This window comes from Castor canadensis, chromosome 7 (assembly GCF_047511655.1).
Source record: "Castor canadensis chromosome 7, mCasCan1.hap1v2, whole genome shotgun sequence".
NCBI classification, from domain to species: domain Eukaryota; kingdom Metazoa; phylum Chordata; class Mammalia; order Rodentia; family Castoridae; genus Castor; species Castor canadensis.
In genome coordinates, this window is record NC_133392.1 from 149,495,947 (window position 1) to 149,513,402 (window position 17,456).

The 17,456-nt window shown below is 51.2% G+C and overlaps 1 protein-coding gene across 2 annotated transcripts in view; it reads left to right on the top strand.

Moving 5' to 3' along the window:
• The window catches only part of Iffo2 (intermediate filament family orphan 2), a 44,944-nt gene extending 28,946 nt beyond the window's left edge, over window positions 1–15,998 (top strand). Inside the window, exons 2-9 of one of the 2 annotated variants that reach the window (XM_020163471.2) lie at window positions 161–221; window positions 1,886–1,981; window positions 3,101–3,241; window positions 4,512–4,651; window positions 9,009–9,129; window positions 9,259–9,351; window positions 10,419–10,549; window positions 11,817–15,998. In XM_020163471.2, the coding sequence (XP_020019060.1) occupies window positions 161–221; window positions 1,886–1,981; window positions 3,101–3,241; window positions 4,512–4,651; window positions 9,009–9,129; window positions 9,259–9,351; window positions 10,419–10,549; window positions 11,817–11,922 (889 nt within the window). In that variant the 3' untranslated portion in view covers window positions 11,923–15,998. The remainder of the gene's footprint in view (window positions 1–160; window positions 222–1,885; window positions 1,982–3,100; window positions 3,242–4,511; window positions 4,652–9,008; window positions 9,130–9,258; window positions 9,352–10,418; window positions 10,550–11,816) is intronic. The other variant, XM_020163472.2, reaches the window with a different exon arrangement.
• The last annotated feature ends 1,458 nt before the right edge of the window (window positions 15,999–17,456 follow it).

Consider the following 17,456-nt stretch of genomic DNA (forward strand, 5'->3'; position numbering starts at 1 on the left):
ACCACCTCTCAGCTGGGAGCTCTTGGAGGGCAGGTGGGATGTATTCACTCATGCACCATCCCCACCCAGCCTGGGGACAGGCCCAGGGTGGGTACTGAGCACTGCACTGGCACATAGAGGCCCCCCCCGTCTGACCCCCTGTCCTTCTTGACTTTTGCAGATGGGAGGAGGAGCTTGCTAAGCGCATGAACCTTCAGACCATGGTAGACACGCTGCAGGAGGTAAGAGCCCTCGGGTTCTGAGTGGTCCAGGAGAGGCACCCGGATGCTGGGAAGCAATTCCCAGCACAGCCTCTGCTCCGTGTTCCCTTCTGTTGCCTTTGTCTCTCCCCTGTGGAGCTAAGAGGTCTCTTCCCCTCCTCTACTTAAGAGCAGAGCAGAACAGCTCAGGCCCAGGAGCTGGAGCTTCAGGGTCTTGCTGGATGACCTGGGGTCAGGGACTTCCTTCTCTAGCCTCTGTTTCTGGGCTAGGTGGGTTCTAAGTTCCCCTGCCCTCAGCTTGCAGGTCCCCTGAATTGGGACTGATGCCTTGGAGAGAGCTGGGAGACATGTCATCAGGCGGGCTGCTCGCCTGAGTGGACTCCATGGTGGATGCCAAGGACATTCCCTTGCCACTGTGGCTGGTGGTTCTGCTGTTCACCTGCCGGTGGTGGACCCTGAGCAGCAAACGTCACCTCCGACTTTATTTTCCTGTGGGAACAGAAGTAGCATTCCCATTTCCTTAGAAAATCCTAAAAACTGGGCTAGGCTTGGAGCTCAGTGATAGACCACTGGATAGCTCGCACGAGGTCCTGGGTTTAATACCCAACACCACGAAAAAAATAAAATAAAAAATTTCTTTGTGCCGGGCACAGTGGCTTACCCTTGTAATACCAGCTGCTCCTCGAGGTGGAGACCAGGAGAATCACAGCTCGAGGCCAAGCAAGCAAAAAGTTAGCAAACCCCATCTCAACCAATAAGCCTAGTGTGGTGATGTATGCCTGTGATCCCACCTATTAGGAGGATCATGGTAGGTGGATCGTGGACCCAGGCTGGCCTGTGCAAAAACTCAAGTCTTTATCTGAAAAATAACTAAAGCAAAAAGGACTAGGGGCATGGCTTAAGTGGTAGGGTGCCTGCCTAGCACACCTGAGGCCCTGAGATCAAACCCCATTACATCAAAAAAAATTTTTTTTTTTGCTTTCTGATACTTAAAGCATTTATCTTCTTAGAAAGTTAGAAGCAGATGAAATAATTAGCAAGGTGTAGAAGGAAAAGGACAAACATACGCTTTCTTTTAGAACAAAGTGTTTTTTCTTTATAAACCTAACGTGTTCCTGGTTGGATACTCAGACAATTCAGAAAAGCACAAAGAACAGAATCAGAATTTGCTCCAGTTCTACCCTGTGCGCTTTATCAATTGTCGTGTGACCTTCCAGTGTTTTCTATGCAAACATCCATACTTCTAGATGCCTACTTTAGAGTGACACTCGTGACGCCATTTTCGAGATCAGAGATGGCCAAATATTGGCAATTTCGCATGGATCAATCTTTTAAAATGATAGGCTCCCTTGTTACCTTAACCCTCTCTTTTTATATCTGCCTTGGATTTTCCCCTGCCATAACTGAGCCTTTGAAACATGTTGGGAGGGCTGGGGGTGTGGCTCAAGTTGGTAGACTGTCTGCCTAGCAAATGCGAGGCCCTGAGTTCAAATCCCAATACAGGGATTAGGGAGGGGAGTGTCGGGAACGTCAGCTGGGTTCCATTGGAGGCTCATGCTTCTCCTGGGCATGCAGGTGCCCAGCTTGGTTGAGCATCGGGTGCCCAGAGCATTGGACTCTGGTGTCCAGCCTCTCATCACTCCAAGGGCGCTGGTCGTCTACAGCCTGTCCATCTCGGTTTGCAGGCAGCGCAGGAAGCTGAGGCCATCCAAGAGGAGATGAACGAGAAGATTGAGCGGCTCAAGGCTGAGCTAGTGGTGTTCAAGGGGCTCATGAGTGACGTAAGTGCCACTAGCCGCCGTCCCAGGCATCATGACTTCCCCCACACCCATCATGCAAAATGCTTCATTCACTCCGAGGCTCTGAGCTCGGCTTCTAGTTAGAGTTCTGGCTGGCTGGTTTGTCCTGAGGATGAGGGACGCATCAGAGACCAGAAGCCCTCCCCGCCCTCCCCACGTTGCTTCCCTTGGTCTGAGTAGAGATGCATTAATCTGCCGCTTAACCCATCTGCCCTCCCTGGGCTCCTCTGACGGTCTGTGTGTGTTGCTCGACTCCTTTCCAGCTCGCCATGCTGTGGCCTTGGTGTCTGGCACAGGGGCGACAGTGTGGTCTGGGCTGTGCCAGCCAGAGAGGTTCCCAGACCCAGGGTCTCTAATAGGGTTGCTTTGTCAAGTTAGGAGCAGCCCGTGTGTGTTCTTTTGGCCATCTGGGACCTGTCTGAGTGACCGACCAAGGATGGAAGCAGCTATTGGCTGCAAAGGCCTCCTTGATGCCGGGACCCAGGTTTCTTGCTGTTTTCATGCAGAGGGCAAGGTGCAGGGAGAGCCCGCCAGAAAGGAGAAGGAGCCCAAACAAACGTGGTGACTCAGCCTGGCACAGCTCCTGGTGTTCAAGGGCTAGCGGTTGGGCTGGCTGGGAGAAGATGCGGAGTCCCAGGCGTAGGCCACCAGGCTTCCCCTCTCTTGGGTCCAGAGGACCCCACTCATCCTAGGCACCTCCCACTGTTAGCTGGGGAAGAATCCAGGAGAGAGAGCTGCTGAGGCAGGTGCGCTGTGTGGGGACAGGCTGGCAATGCGGGTGGGAAAAGAAGGGACAGCTTTCAACAATGGGTGTGGCCTTTCTTTTTCTTTTTCTCCCACAAAACTGATGTATTCTGCCAAGAGGGTGCCAAGAGGGTGCCAAGAGGGGACCAGCACACACGGTCTCACGTCATCCTCCCAAGGCCCCCCACTTTCCTTCCCAGCCTGAGCAGTGCTCACCACCCTTCCACTACCAGCATAGGCTCAAGGAGCCCTAGACTCCAGGGGATCTCCTCACACCTAGGGGCCTCCCCACGTCTCTCCAGCCCATCCTGCTTGCTCCACCCCTCGCTCATGTAACCCCTGCTATCCTCCCTGCAGCCCATGACAGACCTGGACACAAAGATCCAAGAAAAGGCCATGAAGGTGGATATGGACATCTGTCGCCGAATCGATATCACGGCCAAGCTGTGCGATGTCGCACAGCAGCGGAACTCGGAAGACGTGTCCAAGATCTTCCAGGTGACTAGGGCTGCCCCACTCACCAGCTGTCCCCTGATGCTCCCAGAGCAGCCCTGGTCCCTACTGCTGCCTGGCCAACCCCCTGTCCTCCCAACATCCCCCTCAGCCCCCTCCCTGAGAGGTAGCGTTGGCCTGCCCCTCCAGCCTCCCCAGGAAAACATAGGCTCAGGGACTTATAGGGCTCTGTGATGCCACCACCAAGTCTGATAGCTTTGTCCCATGGCAGAGCAGCACAGGAAGGACCTGGCAGAACTGGGCCAGCACTCAGGTCTCCTGACCCTCCAGGACTTGCTCTCTGTTCCATGCTGGGCCCACTGCCTCCCTTGCTGCCCCTTTTCTGGGTGCCAGGATTAGGCACTGTCCCCATAGTGGGGAGCCCTGGCCAGGCTAGGGGACTGACTTGAGGCCTGGCAGCTGGGCCTCAGAATGCAGGAGAGCAGCTGTTGACCTTTGCTTTCTTCCTGTTCCTTGGAAGAGTCTCTTGAAACTTCTGTGGGGGGCCCTGAGAGAAAGCAGTCAGCCAGCACCAGTGGACTGTCCTCTGGAGAGGGCTGGGAGTGATTCAGCCAATCGAGGGCACATGTCACTCTCCGAAAAGCTTTGTCCTGAGTTTAGGCTTGTGGTTTGCCTTTTGCTTGAGCTCAGGGCAGTATGGTGTGTTGTTGCTTTCTGTGTGTGACTTTGGATGTAGCTGGGCGAGGTCTGTGCCTCCCTGGGGCCCTTTCTCCACCTCCATGCCTTCTCGCCGTTGCCATCCCTCTGCTGGAAAATGGGGGATCCCTGCACCCCCATTTGCTCATGTGTTGTCTGCTTGGAAAGGAAGCTTGGTGAGCCTCGGGCTGCCCATCTGTGCCTTTGCATGTGAGAGAAGGGCTTGGAGTCATGGGTCTGTTTTTGCCTTTGTCAGGGCTTCTTCGTCTCTCTGGCTGGCTCTGAGATACCCCAGGTGACTGTGCCCTGGCTTGGCCTGCCCTCACCCCAAATCATGAGGTTGCTTTTGTGGTGAAGGGGTGAGCTGAGCCGGCCCAACCACCAGGCCTTCCAGGGCAGGGCTTGATCCACGTCTGTTCTCCTCTTGCATGTCTCCCCACCACATGCTTCCTGCTAATGCCCTCTGCTTCCTAGAGGGTCTGCACATCTCTCTGCAGCACGACCCTAGCCTTGCTCCATCAACCCCCTGAGATGCCATTTCCCTTTCTGGCCCACCCTGCCCCTCCATCCCAGATGAGCCCCTCCAGTTATCTTGATCTCTTCTTCCCTTCTGGTGCAGGTGGTCCCCAAAAAGAAAGAGCGTAAAGTGGCTTCAGATGATGACATCTCGGAGCAGGACGGGGAGGTGAATCGGTTCTCAGATGACGAGGTCGGCTCCATGAATATCACAGATGAGATGAAACGCATGTTTAACCAGTTGTGAGTATCCCTGATCAACAGGGCATGGGGGTTGGGAAGGAACACTAGTGGCCAAGGCTCAGAGTGGCCTGAAGATATATTTGCCTTCGTCAGCACGGTATTCCGGAAGGATTGGGATTCACTTCAACAGTAATTGTTTGAGAAACTTCACATTTTCAGCCTCTCTTGGAAACTTGATTATCGCTGAGTGCAGGGCAGGGCTGACAACAGGGATGGGTAGCGGCTGCTGAATTGGACACAGTAGTCATTTATGTCACCTGCTACCTTTGCTCCCTGCCCCTCTCCAAAAGAGGGGGAGGAGGAGGGAATTGCTTCAGCTAGGGAGAGCCCTTTCTTGTCCATGGGATGAAGGGGCTGAACTATCCCCATTTTCTGGTCATGTGTAGAAGAGCCTGTGTCTGATGATTCCATGAATACAGAAAGGGCCAGTGATACAGTGATCACCTGCATGTGCTATTTCTGATCAGGTCTTAGGCAGTCCCACTACTCCCAGTCTCCCTTGGTGGGCTGGCTGAGTTGAATCACGGCTTGTAGGAAGGGCCCAGCACGTGCTGAGGGCACTTGGCTGACACCAGACACCAGGAGGCAGGGCCACCAATCTCCTTTTGTAAATGAAGAAACTGAGGCTGAGAAGGTAAGAAACCTGACAAAGATACTCAGCCAGTATCTGGAGCTGGAAGTCAGCCCCAGGCCTGCCTCTCACTTTCGTGGCCTGAGATGCTACCCAGGTGATGGCAGAGTGGCTGGGTGGGGGCAGAGGTGGCCGGAGCTGACTGAGTACATGTGCTACCTGAGTGCAGGTTCAGTGATGTTCTATCCTGCCATTGCAGGAAATTGGCAAATGCTACCAGTCAGGGGTCCCTGCCTCACCCTACAGAGAACTGGTATACCAGCTTCACTGGAATACCAGGGAAGGGTAGCTGGCCTTGGCCTGTTTGGTGCTGTATTCTGGATTCTGATCTATCTTGAGCTCTAATCCTTATAGTTTCCTAAAATGGGATGGGGTGAGAAAGAGGAGACAGGTGTATCCATGGGCATCCTGTGAGTCAAAGAGCATGGCTAGAACTTGGTCTCTAGGGTCTGCCTTTTCCCCTGGTGCACCGGCCTGGACTTTCTCTCTCTTCCCCCTCCCCTTGGAGTTGCGCATCTATACCCTGAGAACTCAGATATTCCCTATGTTGCCCCTGCATGACAATCCAAGCTCATGGCACCACGGTACAGATGAGGGAACTGCTCAGAGAGGGGCACTCAAGGATTGGGACAGAGACAGGCCTACCACGTGCTTTGTCTTTTATACCAGCTGTCTTTCTGCTTGGAAGAGATGTCCCTCTTCTGTCTCTGCTGTATCACTGTCCCTGAGCTGGTCTGGTTTTGGCTAAGCCAGGCTGACTTGTAAGGAAGACAGGGACAGGGTGGGGTGGGTGTCCACTGGCTTGATATCCTCCTAGACCTGCCATTCCCTTTAAACAGAGCTGAGATGGGCTGCATTCTGGACATTTGCTGTTTGAGAGTGACAAGGAGACACCTAGACTCTTGATTCATTGTCAACATGAATCTTCCCTCCCCACCAAATTTCTTATTCTCATGTTCTGCTGACAGGAAGGGCTTTTGAAAAAAATAGGGATTGGGTCCAGGCTTTCTTCTTTTCTTCTTCTTCTTCTCCTCCTCCTCCTCCTCCTCCTCCTCCTCCTCTTCCTCCTCCTCCTCCTTCTTCTTCTCCTCCTCCTCCTCCTCTTTTTTTGGGGTGCTGGGATTTGAACTCAGGGTTTATACCTTGAGCCACTCCACTAGCCCTTTTTCATGATGGGTTTTTTTCAAGATAGTGTCTCACGAACTACTTGCCTGGGCTGGCTTCAAACTGCTCAGTGATCTTCCTGATCTCTGTCTTCTGAGCAGCTAGGATTACAGGTGTGAGTCACTGGTGCCTGGCTGTGTCTAGGTTTTCTGAATGTTGCTATAGACATTCCTGAGTCTAAGACAGGGTGGGATGCCCCAAAGACCCCAGCCAAGCTTTGTGAAATTGAATTAAAGGGCTTCTATGAGCTGGACGTGGTGACTCACACCTGTAATCCTAGCACATGGGAGATTAGGAGGTGGAGACAGGATTGTGAGTTTGAGGCCATCTGGGCCACAGAGTGAGACCCTGTCTCCAAAAATAAAAGGGAGGGGGTGCTTCTCTGAAGAAATTATCCTGATTTTCATAAGGTCTGCAGGAAATAGCTAAGCTGACCAGGAATGGGGTGAGAGCCATCAGGGGCTCCACAGGCAAAGGCTCCTTCTGTATGTAGGAGTGCCAAGCTCTATGTCGGGCCAAAAGCAGTGTTGCAGAAGTGGGTGCACCTAAGTGTTGACAGATCTGAATTGGGTTCCATATTGAATTAGATTTATCTGCCTGTCAAGTTGCCCAATTTAAAAAGAAAAAACAAGTCCTCTGATCACTTTGACACTATGATCTCTCCCCCCGCCCCACTCCTATCCTGCAGGTGTAGGCAAGGCAGCAATGACCCACTCTAGGCAGGCCCTGGCTTCCTCCTGACATCTCCGCTAGCTGTGGCCCAGACCCAAGTCAGAGGCTGCCCCCAGCCAGTTCTAGTGAAGTCTCTGAATGACACACCCGTGTCAGGGCTGTTTTGTTTTGATCCAAATCAGTTGCTTGGGCTTCAGACCAAGGAGAACAGGAGGAATTTGTTTCCTCCCTACATGGAGGCCAGCCTCCCTCCAAACCCTCCCCTGGGATGGGTCCTCTTCCAATCCCTACTCTTGTCTATCTTCTGGTCCTTTCTGGCTCACTGTACCTCAGTAAGGATTTCCTTCAGGTCCCAGAAGCTGGGAAGGAAGTGAAGTCAGGAGTGTAGTATGTGTGGCAATGACGGGTGGACCCTAGGGGCTCCAGCAGTGCCTCCCTCTCCAGCCCTCCAACCCCAGCTCTGAACCCTGACTCACAGAGCTGCCTACAGGCTCCGGCAGGAACTGCTGTTGGACGGGGAACCAGCCTCGCCTGACTCCAGGGGACGCTCTAGACAGCTTTTTATCAGAAATTCTTCTGGGCTCCTGCCCAGTGGTCCTCAGCCCATCCTTAACCCATTAGACAGTTGGGAGACGTGTTCTAGAGGATCCAAGAAGAGTGGAGGAAGGAAGCTTCGGCAACGAGAGGAGCCCTGGGATGGATCCTATTCTCCTGTACCACAATGTGCTTAAAACCCGAACCTAGCCTTCCCCTTTGAATAGTAGCTATGTTGAGTGGATGCTCACGAAGATCCCCTCCAGTTAGGTAACCAGTGCATCTTAGTCCCAGGCAAAATTGGATGGTTGGTCACTCCACTTCCAGTTCTAGCCAATAGGGAAGCCCTAAAATTACTCAGACTTTGAATTCCAGTCCAGTTTCTCGCATGTTTCAGTCTATCTGGCTGCTTATTCTGTTGGAGCCTCTGTCTCCTCATCTGAAAACAGGACTAATACTCATGCTTACCTCACAGGGATTTTTTGTGAGGGCACCATGCTAAGGTGACAGCCTGGCCCAGCATGCAGTAGGTACTTGGTGATGTTTTGATGGGGAGGGAAATGCTGTAGAAACAGAAAAGTCTGGTTTTCGGCCCCAGTTTCTGCTCCACATTAGTGGTGTGACTTTGGACAAGTGAGCTATTTTTTCTGAGCTATGATTTCCTCATCTGCAAAGTAGGAATTAGTAATATCACCTTGCTAAATTGCATAGAATATAAGTCGCCTTGCTCATAGTAGGGGAGCAATAGATAGTTATTAAATGAGTAAAAAAAAATCTTAACATTGGATTTGGGAGGAAAATATCTTTAGTTTCCATTAATGAAAGCCCTTTTTTTATGTGTACATGGTGCCAGGGATGGAACCCAGGACCTTGCAGGTACGAGGCAAATGCTTTACCATTGCGCTACACCCTCAGCCCAAAAAATATATACCATCTTTTTTTGTTTTTGTCGTACTGGGGTTTGAACTCAGGGCCTACACCTTGAGCCACTCCACCAGCCCTTTTTTTGTGACGATTTTTTCAAGATAGGGTCTCTTGAACTATTTGCTTGGGCTGACTTTGAATTGTAATCCTCCTGATCTCTGCCTCCTGAGTAGCCAGGATTACAGGCGTGAGCCACCAGAGCCAGCTACTAAATACTTTTAATTGACAAATAAAATGTAAATACATTCTGCATTTCAAAAGAGTTAAACTCTTTTTTGATAAGACACATGTCCCTTTGGCTACTATGCCTGGGGGGCACACTGTTTCCTGGGGGCAGCCTTGGAGGTGTAAACCCAGGGAACAGAAAAGTGTTTCTGTCTCCTGTGGGGCCTGGCTTCTGTTCAGTCATGCCCTCCAATGTCATCCCCATAGGAGAGAGACCTTTGATTTTGATGATGACTGTGACAGCCTGACGTGGGAAGAGAATGAAGACACGTTGCTGCTTTGGGAAGATTTCACCAACTGTAACCCGACCATTGACCTGCAGGGCGAGGTGAGCCTGGGGCCCGGCTTCCCAAGTCCAGGGGTTGGGGATCTGGGACACTTCCTTTTCTAGATCCTCATTCTTCACTTGCATTCCCAACCACCCAGCTAAAATGTCCCCTCTGCTTTGTTTCCCCAGCAAGAGGAAAACTTGGGCAACCTGATCCATGAGACCGAATCCTTCTTTAAGACAAGAGACAAAGAGTACCAGGAAACCATAGGCCAGATCGAGGTGAGGGCTCGGGCCATGGTACCCACTAGTGACCTGAGGTCCACATGGTTTTGCTCCCAGGTGATCAGGTGTTATGTAAGTCTTGACTGACACATGGTCAGGACTTGGGAAGCCTACAGAGTCCCTCCCTAGCCTTGGAATCACATTCATTTTACAATGTCCCTAACCTGTAAAGTGGGGTAGTCATTGCTGCCTGCCCCAGAGAGTTTTATTTTTTTTTTTAATTATTCGTTTGAGCTGGGAATGGTGGCATATGCCTGTAATTCCAGCACTCAGGAGGCAGAGGCAGAAGGATTTCAAGTTCAAGGTCAGTTTGGGCTTCATAGTGAGAACTTCTCCTCAAAAAATAAAAAAAGAAAGAAAGAGAGAGAGAAAATTATTTGAGATGATGATCCCAGAATAACCACAGCTAACTTTTGAGTGATTCTGAATGACGGTAGTTACTACATAAGCCCATTGTGAGCACATCCTCCCACTGTCCTTACCTCTACCTATGCTGTACGATCTGTGCTCCCACTTTACAGGAGAGGAGATGAGGTTAAGAGCCCAAGTGACTTGTCCAAGTCCCCACACCCAGGAAGCAGCATTCAAGCCAGTTCTCTTTGGCTCGACAGTATGTGCACTTGGCCACGTCTATAAACAAAAATGAATGCCATTACCATGCTGGAGAAAGAGAGCTCCAGGTACTCCTGGAGGAAATGTCATTGGGAGGAGGAGAAGGTTCAGAAACATGAAAGAGACTGGAGATGTTTTATACTCAAGTCTACGTAAATGAATCCAGAGATGCTGAGTGCACAGGAGTCACCAGAACTGGGTGGGGCTTAGCAGGGCAGGATAGCTCTGGGGTTGCTAAGCAACCATTCCTCTTTGACCAGAAGTACTTCAAGAAGATATGGACCGGTTTGTGGAGAGTAGAAGGCGAGGGAAGGTGATTTCCGTGAGGCAAGGTCTAAAGGGAATAGTGTCCAGCAGCGGCCTTAGTGGTGTCCCCACTGAGGAAGGAAGGAGGAAGGGTCTATCCTGAGAATGACTTGTTCTCACTCGTATTCTTGGTTGGTTCCTCCCAGCTGGAGCTGGCCACAGCCAAAAGTGACATGAACCGCCACCTGCATGAGTACATGGAGATGTGCAGCATGAAGCGAGGCCTGGATGTGCAGATGGAGACCTGCCGCAGGCTCATCAAAGGCTCTGCAGACAGGTACTGGCCCGGTCCCCTCTGGGGATTCGGTGCTGTCTTTAGGGGGATCCAGCTTATAGTCTGGCCACACTTCATCTTCCCAGCCCATCTGTCTGTCCATCCATCTACCCACCTCTGCATTCAGTGCATATTATCCTACCTATGTGCTAGGTGACTCACATATCTAATCTCATGGGATTCCTACAACAACCCTGTCTCCATTGTCAAAGGCCTGGTGTGTGCAAGGCCATGGGACCCAGTGCTGGAAAGTGAGAGCCTCTGCCCTTCTGGAGCTTACACCCCATTTCTGCTGAGCTGGGGGTGGAGGAGGGAACAGGGTAGTCCCCACTATTGCTGATTAGGCTCGTAAATGTCTCTGGGAAGTGACTTCCCTTCCTCCTTTCCCACCTTCCAGCCCAGAGCCAGATGGGTCTGTCCCCTAGTGACTGATGTCCACCAGGCATGACACACAAGGACGGAGGGCCATCCTCCCCTGCCCACCCCGCCCCAGGACATGCAACCTTGTTGGGAGACAGACAACTGATAGTAGAATGACATAATCCTGGGACAATGCTTGCTATGAAGCACACACATGTGTAGATTGTAATTCTTATCATTCTTTTGCCTATTTTTTCTGTGTACTGGGGTTTGAACACGGGACCTTGTGCTTGCTAGGCAGGTGCTTTACCACTTGAGCTATACCCTAGTCCACATTTTCTTCCTTGTTAAAATTGCTCCTGTATAAGGGGGAGCAGGGTGGGGGGGGTGCTTGGCTTAACCTGTGCTACCTTTAACTCATGGAGTCCCCCAGAATCCTCTTAATATAGGCAAGTGGAGAAGCTTGATTAGGGGCCCCCAGCCGTCTATGATAGAACCAGAATTGCAACACAGCCATTAACCTCCATCCTATGTAGCCTCTTTTTGTGCTTTGAGTTGTTTGGGTTTACTAAGCGCCCACTATGTGCCTGGACCTGGGATGGATGTTGCAGGATAAAAACCAAGCTTTATCCACGAACCCTGTTCCCATGGAACTTTCCATCTAGGAAAGCCAAGTATTCAGACCTAGCAGAGGGGGTGGATCTGGGGGTGGGGGACATGGTGAGGGACAGAGCCATGTTCAACTCATGAGCTAACATGATCCTGAGGAAAGTGGGGCCAGGGCAGGATCTCAGGGAAGAACTCTTGAGGGTAGATTTTAGAGGAGGGACTGCTCATCCTTCCTGCCCCTGGACCCTTCAGGAACCTTGAACTACCTTCTCAATGTCTCCCATTCTACTGTGCCTTCCAGAAATTCACCGTCCCCCAGCTCCGTGGCCAGTAGCGACTCAGGAAGTACAGATGAGATCCAGGATGAGTTGGAGCGGGAGGCAGATGTGGAGCCCATGGTCAGCTGATGACGGAGGCCTCACACAGCTGGTGGTTCTGGTGATGGGGTTCCGGCCCCCTCTCTCTCCACAGGGCCAGGAAGGCTCCTTGGAGCGGGCTCCAGTCCTCACCACACAGACTTCCTCCGTCTTCCTTTCTCTGGAGGCCTGAGGGACCGCTGCTTCCTTCCTTCCTTCTTCACCACTCCACCACCGACCAGTGCCCCTTTTCCGTCCATCCACCACCCCTCCACCCACGGAATGGTGCTGTCAATTTCTATCGTTCTCCACATTACAAATGCAGACTTCTGTGCGATGATGCAGGTGTCACTGTGCCTTCTCCCTTAAGCTGAGCCACTTTGAGCTCCAAAGTATTATTACTAAGCAGGTGTTTTTATACAAAATTCTAAGGTGAGGGCGGGGCCCGGGGCGGGGCGCGGTATCATAAGGTTCTCTACCCTCCCACCTGCTCCTCTGATTGGCTATGAGCTTTGCCCTCCCTTCCTCTGTCCTGGCACTGGACTGGCTCTGTGCTTGGGGTGATCTGCCTTCCCCAGGAAGGAACCATTTGCCTCCAGGCCTGGGTGGGGACCTCCCATGCTCTCACTCACTGAAAGAGAGAAAGGTGGAAGGAAGGGAGAGAAGACCAATTTTTTCCTTTTCTGTTTTTTGGATTTAGTGGCAAAGTGGAGGGACAAGGCACTGTGGGGTGGGGGGAAGGTGGAGCCTCACTGTGTTTAAACTACCTATGCAAAAAAACAAAACAAACTAAAAGCAGCTTGCCTTATATCATTGTGGAAGATAGGCCTTCTCCTGGACTCCTGGTGTTCCCCAGGTCTAGGAGGGAGGCTGGAGTTAGGGTATCTCTCTTGCAGCCCCAAGGGCGAGCAGTAGCAGGGGAGGGGGTCTGGCCAAGGTTGGTTATGAGACCTGCATTCCTGCAAGCTCAGCCCACCTGACTGCTTGCTTTCTTTGGGACCTCTGTGGGGTGGGGAGTGGGGGTCTTATTGTCCTGATGACTTGATGTTCTCCCCTCCCTCTCCAGCCAACCATAAGGGGTTATAGAACTATACTTTCTCTGTGAGAAAGTCTGAAGAGGCCAGGCCTGGTACCTACTCTGTCCACAGTGGAGCTGGTTAGTACCAGCACGCCACCATCTTGGTTCTCCACTGTCCTGCTACCACCTGCTGCTTGGTTACTGGCAGGAAGCTGGCATCGGAAACAGAGGGGAGGGAAATGGTGGGCTGGAGGTGGCTTGGGTAGGAGCCCAGGTGAGAACCATGCTCATTTTGCTCATTTGCAAGCCTCTCCATGATTGACTTGACTGCCCAGTTGGGGAGTTAACCTGAGCCAGTCTCTCCCCAAGGCTCGAGTGGATCTGACTTGCAGGGTTCTGAGCCCGTCCGCCAAGTCTCCGCTGGGAGCCTGCCCAGCAAGCAGGCTCTGCCCCCAACCCCCACTTTTTGTGCCCACTACTATGGGTGTGATTGCCCACCCTGGTTTTTCTTGACCCAGGGGCTCCCTCTAGAGGCCAAAGGAGCAAAATGTGCCTGGAGGACCAGAACTACCATCCTCTGCCTATATGTGCAGGCAGAGAGGGACTCTGGGCTGGAGTGGACTTTCCTGTGCAGGGCACTATCGACCTTTAAAGACTTTCTCGCTCTTCCATCATCCACACCTGTTTTGCGTTTTAAAACCATTGTACATAATATTCATATATATGTGTAGAGAAAGAGAGCGAGTGCTAGTGACTGTAATGTAACTTATCAGAATTTGGTGGCCTTTCTTATGCATTTTTTTCCTTTGTTTTGTTTTGTAATGTTGGGGGACATCCCACCAGTCCCCTGTGCAGCCTGGCTGCAAGACTTCTGTTATCATCTCTTAGCCAAACAGTCCCTTTTGGCAGGTACTTGGAGGGACAGTGGTTTGGGAAAAGAGACAGCCCCCACTCCCACTGATCCTTGTTGTAAAGGTTACAGGGTTCACACATAACTGATTATTATTATTGTTGTTATTGTTATTATTTCATTGTTGTTTTGATTTTAACCAAAGGTTATCAGAGCCATGGGCTTGAACCTCAGCTGCTGAAAAGATTTTCCGTTTCCGTGAGGGCAGGAAGATGGCTGCCCCATGGGTCTTCTCTGCCCAGGGCTGAGGGAGGCATCCGATGGTGGGCTTTGGGAATTTCACAGGCAGGGTAGAAGCCAGTCCTGGGCTGTTCCTCAAGGTGGTGGGAGGGTGACAGACTTATCTTTAGAGTTACGACAGTAAGGCAACAGTGTGAGTATCTGAGGATGACAAAGGTGACCGTGGCCATTGATGTTCTGTGGTGTTATTTTTGCTTTCTCCACTGTATACAGAGGTCGTTTGTCTGTCGGGTGCTCTGACTATGTCTAGGTCATATGAGAATGGCAGTTTCCAGAGAGAGACATGGGCCTGAGAGTTCCTTCCTGCTGGCTTTCAATGTCTGCTTTTCCATTGGGAGCAAGGTTTTAGGGCAGGAGGGTGAGGGAGGAAGAGCAAGGGTGTGGTGGCCCTGCCTCCTGGGCTGGTTCCTGGGTCTCAGCCTGGCCGCCTCCCACTCCACTAAGTTCTTTTTTAAGTTTGTTGCCAGTGGGTCCTGCTTGTCCCCTCACCATAAGCCCACAGCTTGCCAAGAAAGACCCCACTGCTCACTGGGGCAGCACCTGGCCCAGTTGGGCTAAACTGGTCCGTCCTTTGTAAAGCTGTAAATACTTACGTTTTTGGTTTTCTACTTCTAAACCCAGTGTCATATTGACATTGGTATTTTGGAATTGTTCTCAGATGGGCTGTCCCATGCTGCCCCCCCTTACTCTCCTGCTTTTGGGGGTTCTATAGACTGGGGAGTGGCAGGGAAGTAGCATCCTTTTGGCTCCCTGGTTGGTTGTGAAACACACACACACACACACACACACACACACACACACACACACACACGACACACTACACTGAGACTCCAAATGGGAAAATGATTGGCAAGGAAACACATTTTGCTTTCTCATGGCAGTGTGTCTCCAGAGCTCTGGAGGACTGTCTGTCATGGACTCAGCTCTGGGGATAGAGCTCAGATGATCTATGGACAGTCAAATCACTTTTGCTTGGGGTAGGAGGAGAGGGGCAGGATGGGGGATAATATAAGGTGTAAATTAAGTTAAAGGTAATCTATTTATAAAGCAAGAGACTCTCATCTATTTTTATGGAAGGAAAGGGTTTTTAATCTAGGGTAGGCAGTCATGGTAGCCAGCATTTTTCTGTGGACGAGATATCGTGCATGCTGCTGCTGGATTTAATATAATCAGTAACCCCCCCCCTCACCTTTCCATTCACAACCATGAAGGGTTTCAGCAGAGTTTCCTTCTTTCCTGACCCCTCAGCTCTTTGGAAGTCTTGGAAGGGGGTATGGTGGGGGGGTGGGGGGGCTGCAGGTTTTTCAGAATTGAGGTGTGGAGGGAAAAGGGGTCCTAGGTGGGATTAAGCTCTGTGTCATTAGTTATCCTAGCTCTGCTCTGGCAAAACCCACTTCCAGCTCAGCTGTATTGGGAGTGGGCTAAGAAGCAGCAGGGTGTGGTTAGCAATGGGGCTCTCAGTTTGGGAAGCACTTAACCTCCTTAGGCCTGGGCCATAGTGTGCCCAAGGCTATCAGGCAACTGGGACAGAAGTACATGTGCAGGAAGATGCCCAGCCCTGGCTGTGCCTACTCAAGCCAACAACTGGTAGGTTATAGTCCTTGTGCCCCTGAGGGCCCTGGATGAAGTTTCCTAGGTCTGAGCCCTCTCTTTTGGACACTGAGCTCAGCTCACCATTCCCCCTCCCTCTCAAGCTCTCAAATAAATGATGCAAAGCCCCCTATCAAGACCCCTTTGTGAACATTTTAGCATTTACCTGGTTTTTAGTACTGCTCTACCCCACTGTTGCTGTTTGTTTGCCACCAGGGTCTAGCATCACTAGGGAGGGGGTTCCTTCTCACTGAAAGACTACTGATCCTACCAGAAAACCAACCTGTTTACTGTACTGTTGTAAATATTGTGCCCTTTGTATCCTGTATATTGGCTTCTTTTAAATAAAGTAAAATGTCTTAGAATTCATGGTGCATTCTTTTTAAATTGTGGTGATCGAGGCAGTGGCTAGAAACCTAAGGGCCACACAAAAACTAAACCAAACTGATTAACAAATAGGGAAATTCCGTATCACCTGCTAATTTACATCTCACAATAAGATCTTTGGAAGAAGATAAGGCAGGGATGATGACAAGTTTTGCAAAAGGGGAAGACAGGGCCAGAAATCACAGGCTAACTGGCGCAGCCTAGTCTGGAATTGAGGTCCCGTTCATCACAAAGCCCTCATTTCTGAAGCCTCCGCACTGTGTCCACAAGAGGCCAACTCCTCGGCCTCTGGATTTGATACTGTCTGGTATTCTAATTTCTTCTTAACTGCCCATATTCCGGGCAACATCTCTCTAATGTGAAATGAAGTCATCTGACTAGGGCCTTCACCAGAGATGAAGAGAAACCGCCACAGCTAATTACAGTTGGCTTTAAGACAAAACATGGCACTTAGGTAGTTTCTCTTTCTTACTCCCCACTCTTCGTGCTCCAATTTCCCTAAGTGTCTCTAGTAATCTGAAGGAAAAGGAGTGGTCTGAGATGAGTGTATTCTATTCTAGGTGGGTATTATTACCCCCATTTTACACTGTAAAATTTGCTCAGTGTCATATCAAGTAACCAGAATTAGCAGAGGAACACACTCTGAAGCAGCTTGGTTTACACTGTTGGCGAATATTATTAGAATGGGGGAGGGGGAAGTAACTATTTTCGGAGTAGAGTGGGCCCCTAAACCCTCATCATCAGAGAAGACTTCAGAATCAGAGTTTTAAATACATTCAAGTGTTCATCAACTTCTCATGCAGAAAACTGAAATTTTTCATTTGGGGGCTCGGGGGTAGGAGCGCAGGAACAATTAATTTTGCGGCCAGAGGTTCTGAACGAGAAGCTAAGCACAGATCCACTAGAGCTTTAGCTCGCATTGATCGCAATCTGGAACGGACAGGCCTTGGGCAGCTGGCGGGCCCCGCCCCAAGCCAGAAGGTGGAGCAAGGCTGGGTCCTGGCCAGGAAGCTGCAGGCAGGCTCAAGCCAGGGCTGCAACCCCGGGTTGGGGCAGGAAGCTGGCCGCTGTGTGGCCCTGCGGGACTGAATCTGGTAGGGGGAAGATTTTCAGCCTTCCATCAGCCAAGGGCAGCGGGAGAGGAGGCCGGTGGACCCTCACTGCACCGGTAACACTGACCTGCTCAGCTCACCCGCCCGCCGGCCTTCCGCCCGCTCTCTCATTGGCTCGTGCGGCCCTTTCTTCCCCGCCTAAGAAGGCTGCAACATAGCTGCCCCGCTGATTGGCCTAGGGGCTTCAATACGTGACTCTAATTGGTTAGTGGATCTCACGCCCTCCGCCCTGGGTTATACCATTAGGAGAGGAGGCGAAAACGTATATATTTCACAACTTCTCTTCCCGGTTCCCTTGTCCCGCGATACATAATGGCCTCTATCATGT